Raw genomic sequence first — 8,595 nt, forward strand, 5'->3', positions numbered from 1 at the left:
TACACCAAGACTTGTACAAGATGATAAAAAATCAATAATTTGAAAAATAAAAATAAAAAAATATAAGTGAAGAATACAAGAATGAAAATAAGGAATTAAATAGAAACAAAACGATAGGTTGGAATTAAATACAAGGAGAATCACTTTATTTCTTATCAAATTTCTTGATGTAATAAGAAAGGAATTATCTGACCCTAATTTATCTACTCCCATAATTTGAAAATTGAATTGAATGGAATCACTCAACCTTCTACCTAATTTTCTGATACAATAAGAGGAAGACTCACTCAATCTCACTTGTCCACACCATGATTTCATTAGAGTAAACTACCATTTCTACTCGTAAAAGTTGAAAACGCTAACATATTTACCCAGAGAAAACGAAAATTACCATATGTACCCATAAAAAATTATCTAAATCCTAAAAATTAAATAAAATTCCTAAACTATCCTTCTCTCCACCACTATCACTATCGTCTCCTCCTTTTCCCCTCTCTCTCTCTCAATGTTCTCTCTCTCATTATTTTTGGGAGATTGGTTGAAAGGTGAATGGAATAGAGCAAAACGACTTTGGAACTAACTTCAAAAAAATTGGTGAGGCAATTGGATTTCACAACACACTTGAAACTGCTGCCGAGTCCGCTGTCGCAGTCGCTGGCACAGGCGATTCCATGAACACCATCACGATCACTGTTGCAATTGCAATTAACTCTGCATCCGCTCGGGCAACAACAACAACAGCATCAGCAACAACCGCAGTCGTGGTTGTTTTTGCAGGGATAGTAGCTGAGAGTGCAACTGCAGTCGCCAGCAATGTGGCAGCAAAAGCTTTCACCGTTTCCTCGAATTCCATACACTATGCAGAAGCTTCCAATAAAGGCATTCAAAGTGTCGTAGATCTAAAATTCTGTAAGAAAATACTTAAGAAAGCCTTTAAGGGAACCTTAATTGACAACCCTCTATTCTTCTTCACATCGCAGAATGAAAATTCATAATCTGAATGGAATTGAAGAAGGACCCAATTGGGTTGTTCCCAGACACCATTTTTCGATCAACCCTTAAAAAAATTGTAGCCTTTGAGTGTGTGTGCAGAGAAAATCCAATCCGGTTCTCTAGAACTCGATCCGACACCGATGGGGAGTATGCGGCGAAGGGGTTAGGGTAACGGTTGAGAAGGAAGGTGAGGCGGTGGTAATGAGCGGCGATGTAGTTGATGTTGGGATTGGATCGCTGATAACATTGAGAGAGGGGGGATGGAAGAGACGATAGTGGTAGTCGTGGAGAGAAGGGTAGTTTAGGAATCTTATTTAATTTTTTAGGGTTTGGACAATTTTGTTTACAAAAGTCATTTTTTATGGGTACAAATGGTAACTTCTGTCTTCTATGGATAAATATGTCAGCGTTTTCAACTTTTATGGGTAGAAATGGTAGTCTACTCATTTCATTATGAAACTAAAAAAGGAATTTTTACACCTCTAATCACTTTATGACGACTATAATAGTTTACGAGGTATTTATATCTCTTGTTAGATTAAAATGAAAAAAAAATTCTAAGCCTGCAAACATAGAACCCAATTTACTAACAAAATAAATAGAAATAAAAATACATGAAATTAAACTAAACATTCTAATACTTAAAAATATAAAATAATAACTACTAAATAATATTTAAACTTTTCATATCACAAATATTTGAAGCATGTATCGTTCTCCTCCTCTTCAAAAAAGATTCGTCTTCAAATCGTATAATTAAAAAAAATAGTATATAAAATGATAAATATAAAAAAGATAATTTATTTTTTCTTTTTTTTTTAAATTGAAAAAAATACCAAGACTTACGGGTGATGACAAAAAAAGCAAAAAGATACACTAAGACTTGCACAAGATGATAAAAAAAAAATTTTAACACTGATGCTTTTTTATTTGAATTGAAAAATAAAAATTGAAAGATGTAAGTGAAGAACACAAAAACGGAAGAATATATATGACGTAAGAACACTGAAGATGCAGTAATTTTATTTTTATTTTTATGAGAGGATAAGAAAAAGAAACATAGACTAATAAGAATTAATTAATACATGTCATTTGATACCAAATAATACAAAAAAGGGGATAAACAATAACATATGATTGAAATTAAATAAAAAAGATTTGTTGAGATGAAATAGATATAATAAAATAGGTTAAAATTGAATTTAAAGGAAATTATTTTATTTTTTATTCTATTTCTTGATGAAACAAAAAAAGAATTCTCTTAACCTAATTTGTTCATATTATGTTTTGAAAATTAAATCGAAATAAATTACTCAACCTTCTACTTAATTTTCCAATGCAACAAGAGAGATACTTACTTAACTTTACTTGTCTATACCATAGTTTCATCACGAAACTAAAAAGAGAATTTTCACACTTCTAATTAGGATTAAGTACTTTTTTTGTCCCTAAGGTCTGAGGCTAAAATCAAAATTGTCCCAAACCTTTTTTTGTTATTAAAATCATCTTCAACGTTACAAAACGTTATAAAATCGTCATTTTCTACTTCAATTTTTTTTTACCAAATTACCCTTAATAATTAATAAAAATAATTAAAAATAATATTTAAAAACTAAAACAAAACCCAGCCCCACCCCTCACCACTCCCGTAGCCCCCACCCCGTCACCCCATTCTCGTATCTCTTTACTTTTTTCCTTTCACATCCCATTCCTCATACCCCTCCTTCAAAACCCCAGCCCCAATCCCAACCCCAATTCTTATTCTCTCCGTTTTCGCCGCCCTATTTATTCGCTTCTTGCCTCCTTCTTCTGCAGTAAAGCAGGAAGAACAACAATGTTCTGATTTGATGACGATAAAGTTTGGTGTAGTAACCGCCATCAACAACGGTTCTTCTTCTTCATCATCTTCTTCTCCTTCTTCTAACTCCTTTTCCATTTTTCTTTCCCATCACCATGCTTAACATGGATTCACAATCTTCTTCTACTTTGCATTTAAATAACACATTAATTCATGTTTTAGGAAACAACAACAACAACAGTAATCCGTTGTTTCTCTACCAGCCACAGAATCTCAGAGATTTCGATAACCATAGCAGTTACGGTGGTGGTGGTGGTTAACAGTAGTGGTGGGGGTTCTGGAACTTCGAACGAAATTTCAAGAAGTTGTTCATCGTTCTTCCTTTCTTTTTATTATTTTTTTAATTTTTGAAGAACATAAACATCATTTATTTTTTTAAATTTCTGTTGTTTTGCTGTTTTTGGATCTGAAAACTGAAATTGTGGTTAATGATTATTGAATTATTATTTAATCTGAATTTTTTGTTGATTTATTTTTGTGAATGTTGCTGTTAATTTATTTTGGGGCTATTGTTGTTGTCGAGAAAAAAAGTGTTGTGAGTAATGAATGGCTATGGTGGCAGTGGTGATGGTGCTAAGAAAAGGGAGAGGGAGGAGGTGCGAAGCGATGATGATGATGTGAAGTTAATGGTGAGACTGTGAAAATTTTTTTATTATTTTTGTTTAAGGGTAAAATTGTCCAAAAAATATTGTTTTTAGACAAATTGATGCTTTTATAACATTTTGTAACGTTGAGGATGATTTTAATAACGAAAAAGGTCGGGGACGATTTTGATTTTGGCCTCAGATCTTAGAGATGAAAAAATTCTTAACCCCTCTAATTACTCTATGATGATTATAATAGTTTATGAGATATTTATATCCTCTTATTAAATTAAAATAAAAAAATTCAAGGATCACTAACATATTCTCAATCTACTAACTAAATAAATAAAAATAAAAAATATATGAAATTAAATTAAACATTTTAATGTTTAAAAATATAAAATAATAACTATTAAATAATATTTGAAATGTTCATATTTCCAACATTAAAAGTATGTATCATTATTCTTCTCCTCTTCAAGAAATAGTAAAAGGCACACCGGTGGTGTAGCCTAGTGATGACCTCTTCTGGCTTAAGAAGCCTCAACTTATACTCTACCTCATCAATTTTACCTATATACATACATATTTACATACGTCAATTATTTTCTATAACCAATGTTGATTTCTTTTTGGTAATGTGTGTGTGTGTGTTTTTTTTTGTCTATTTAAATCTGATTGCAATTTGTTTATGGTTGGATAAAGTTTTATGGGATAAAAGCAATTTTTGGTACAATAGTAGTAAAGCACCAAGTCCCTTGGTTTCAAATAATATATATATATATATATATATATATATATATATATATATAGTTTAAGTTCATAAAAAAAATGTATTTTATTTATTTGATTTAGTAACTTAGTAAGCATATTAATTAGTACTTGAAATACTTTTTATATATATGTAATATATATTAGCTTATTCAACTTATATATTGATTAAATTAAATTAAAATATTTAAATATTATTATTGTATGTTATATATCTTTCAAATATCATATAAATATTTAAAATATAAAAAAAATGTTACTTTAGATATAAAAAAGGGAACCTAATAAAAAAATTTAATATAGTGTAGTTTTAGGTATTAGAAAAAAATAATCGCAAATAAATTTAGATAAGTATTGTTTTAGATATATGAAAAAATAACCAGAAAAATTTATAAGTGTTGTTTTAGATATATGAAAAGGTAACTTAAAAAAATTTGGATAAATGTTGCTTTATGTATAAGAAAATATAACTCATAAAAAATGTTATAATAAAGTCTTTATAATGCGTTGTATTTGGATCCTCTAAAACAATTCCTTACGTGAAGTTACTTTTTCTAGTAGAAAATGTAACATTTTTTAAAGGTTGACACGAAAAGGTTTTCTTTTATGCAAAAAAGCGTTATCTTAGACTAAAGATAACGACTGAATAGCCAACTTCCGAAAAATATTATGTTTTATTAAAAAATATTACCTTTTATTAAAGACATTATTTTTTTTATTATAAATAACGTTTTTAAAAAATTGTCTCAATCCAAATTTACTGTAGTGATATACAAGATGATAAGAAAACCAACACTTTAACGTTTTTTATTTTGTTTGAATTGAAAAATAAAAATTGAAAGATGCAAGTGAAGAATACAAGAACGGAAGGAATACTTTTTTTTATTTTTACGAGGGAATAAGAAAAAAATAGACTAATAAGAATTAATTTAATTCATGAAATTCGATATAAAATGATACGAAAAAAGGGATAAATAAAAATACAAGATTAAAATTGAATGAAAATAATTTATTGAAATTGAAATAGAAATAAAAAGATATGTTGAAATTGAATCCAAAAAAAATTATTCTATTTTTTATCCTATTTTTGATACAACAAAAGAGAGATTCACTCAATCTAATTTGTCAACACCATAATTTGAAAATTAAATTTAAGAGAATCACTTAATTTTCTTTTAATTTTCCGATGCAATAAGAGAGGGACTCATTCAACCTCACTTGTTTATATCATAGTTTCATCACATAACTAAAAAGGGAGTTTTCACACTTCTAATGACTCTATAACAACTTCAATAATTTATGAAATATTTATAAACTCTTGTTAGGTTACAATAACAAAATTCTAAACCTACCAACATAAAATTTAATCTACTAACTAAATAAATAGAAATAAAAATACATGAAATTAAACTAATATTCTAACACTTAAAAATATTAAATAAATAATAACTACTAAATAATAATCGAACTCTTCATGTCACAAATATTTAAAGTACGTATTAATTAAATTGATCATTCTCTCAGTTAGATAATAGCACATGATATAAATCATCTTATAATATGTCATCACTAATTAATTAATTAAGAAGCTAATTAGATGCATTATTCTATTTTTTAGAGACCAATTCAAAATATTCTATTTAAAAAAAAAACTAAATTGGATATATAATGTTTTAAAAACCATTTTCACCATTAACCTTGTTTGTTAATCTCCACTATGATCACACTATCTCATTTAATTAAATTCCAATAATTAAATTTTTAAAAAAGTTATCTTACCAAATCATATATATCAATTAGAAAATGAACAGCCCCTTAAATTCAAGGTCGGGCAAACAATTACATAAGAAACATGAACAACCAAACCTTAATAATTATTCACTCAAGAGAGTAACTTACCTCATTAATAACTATAATCATAAAACACTCATTCTTACTTGATGTACTGAAATAGAACTGAATCTTATTAATTAATTAACTAAGCTTGATCACAAGAAAAAAAAACATTACAAATCAAATCCCATAATAATCCAAAGCAACGTAACCATATAACAATTAAGTACTATAGATCCCATAGTGTAAACAAGAACTTAATTAGGATTGTTAACTAACCCATGTACATATGGATCCCAATTGCTAACAAGAAAATACATATAAGAGCAAAGTAGAGGATTGCATGAACTAAAATGGATAATCCACTCGTTTGAAAATTGCCAAACTCAACGAACCTGCCTCTACCAGGAATCTGAACCAACAACCCTGGAGTTAACAAAATGAATAAGACCACTGATATAAAAACTGGACCCCAATCAGCCATCTTCAAAAATCAAATAAACTCCTTCAACCAATTAATTGGTTTTTTGTTATTATTTCAATCTATGCTGTGGTGGTTACAAATTGCAATGAGAAATGATGTGGGAATTAAGTGGAAATGGGACTTAAAAAGAAAATGAGGCAAAAAGTGTTAATTAGTTACCTTTAATTTTGGTACAAGAGACAAATAATTGATGACAAGGAAAATAAATAAATAAATAAAAATAAAGTGAAGGTTAAAGAATCAAGCTATTCCAATTCATTTATATATGCAACTCTCACATCCACACGCACGGCACAAAATTAAAACTACTACTAAAAAGGAAACTTCATGTCATGGCTGGATATGTACATAACACCCTCATTTAAAAAAAAAAAAAATACATATATCTTCTTAAAATAATATAATAGTGCTTGCTATATAGTTACAATTTTGATCAAGTTAGGCTTTTATTTTTATTGTGATTGTTATTACAGGATAATTCAAACTAAATAAGACCACTTAAACAACAAAGTTTTTTTTTTCTAATAGTAAAACATATTTTTTATCTCCCAACATTTGTAAATTTTTTTAAAAATATTTGTAACATTTAATTTTATTTATTTTATTCCTAATATTTTTTATTGTGTCAAAACTAGCTACTCCTAGATATTAATTTCATATAAACGTTAGGGACAAAATTAAAAACATTTAAGAATAGTGTTGATATAAATCGAAAATTATCGTCTACAAACAAAATTAAATGAATCGAAAACGTTAAGTATAAAATTGAATAAAATTAAACGTTTAGAAATATTTAAAAAAAATACAACTATAACAAACACAAAGTATATTTTATCTTCATTCTAAGTTGAAAATCTGTTTCAATTTTTTGTTTTGTTGAAACCACGTGTATCTTTTTATTAGCCAATTAATAAAGACACACACCCACAAAAGAAAAAAAAAAGAAGAAAAGTCTAAAATGCAGTAGTGCTATGAACACAATTTGAACCTTTAATTTGATTTGTGAATTTGCTGGATATGATTGATTATATGAACGAAATGAGATAGATACAAATAAATGAAGCTGACGAAAGAGTTAAAGTCCCTTTAGTGGGATGAATGATGCATGACACGGTTTAAGGACGAATTGTATCATAAAACATTGCACGTTGTAGTCTTATATATCTTTAGCTAACAAATTAAATGAAGAGTGAGGTAATACAAATTTAGAAAGAGGCTTGCTTTTGGAGCTATTTTGATTTATGAATAAAGAAACTTTTTGATTCCTTACGGCTTAAACATTCGAATTCTATGTTATCATCATATCTCGTATTAAGGGGAAAAAAAGAGAGATAAAGAAAAAAAAAGGAAAAATAATTGTTTCCCGGATATGTCAAGCAATCTCTGTGTTGAAGACAAAGTTTAATTTGCCGGACCAATATAAAATTTAGAGTAATCATATTATTAGGCTGTATCTAGTTAAATATTTATATTTATGCATGCTACTCGCTGAGTCATGTTTAAAGATTATTTTTTTCAAGACTACTTTATAGACGGGTTTCCTTTAAGGATTAATTTCTTTATAGTCATGGATAATCCACTCGTTTGAAGTAGAATTATATTGTTTTATGTAGAGTAGTATATGATTTGATTAATAATAATTAATAAGAAAGTGATAGTATATTTTCGGTTAATATTTGAATATATTTTTACAATACTCATATTTTATTTACTTTATTTATAATTATACTATTATATTGTAACTTGTTAATTTTTGCTAATAATAGATATTGTAATTATATTTTTAGTAATTATTAAAAAACATTTATATAAAAATATAATATATATTGAATAATAAATATATAGATATAAATAGATTAGTGGAGAATAGGGCTGGAAAGTGAGTCAAGCCAGCTCATGAGCTAACTCGAGCTCGATAAGCTAAGCTCGTGAGCTAAGTTTGAGCTTGGAATTGAGCTCATAAATTCAATGAGCCGAGTTTGAGCTTTGATAAGCTCAGCTCATTAGCTCGTGAGCTGACTCGATTATATATAGATAATTATTAATACACATATCCTATATGCATTTAATCT

The 8,595-nt window shown here is 27.8% G+C and overlaps 1 protein-coding gene across 1 annotated transcript; it reads right to left on the minus strand.

The window, feature by feature from the left end:
* Positions 1-6,153: 6,153 nt before the first annotated feature.
* Positions 6,154-6,720, minus strand: LOC130936347 (uncharacterized). The gene has a single exon (XM_057866408.1). The coding sequence runs from the start codon at positions 6,521-6,523 to the stop codon at positions 6,314-6,316; it is 210 nt and encodes a 69-aa protein (XP_057722391.1). The 5' UTR covers positions 6,524-6,720; the 3' UTR covers positions 6,154-6,313.
* Positions 6,721-8,595: the final 1,875 nt, after the last annotated feature.

Source organism: Arachis stenosperma, chromosome 6 (genome assembly GCF_014773155.1).
Source record: "Arachis stenosperma cultivar V10309 chromosome 6, arast.V10309.gnm1.PFL2, whole genome shotgun sequence".
Taxonomy (NCBI): domain Eukaryota; kingdom Viridiplantae; phylum Streptophyta; class Magnoliopsida; order Fabales; family Fabaceae; genus Arachis; species Arachis stenosperma.

Coding starts and splice junctions, on each gene's coding strand:
- LOC130936347 (XM_057866408.1), bottom strand. CDS start 6,523: ATGGCTGATTGGGGTCCAGTTTTTATATCAGTGGTCTTATTCATTTTG.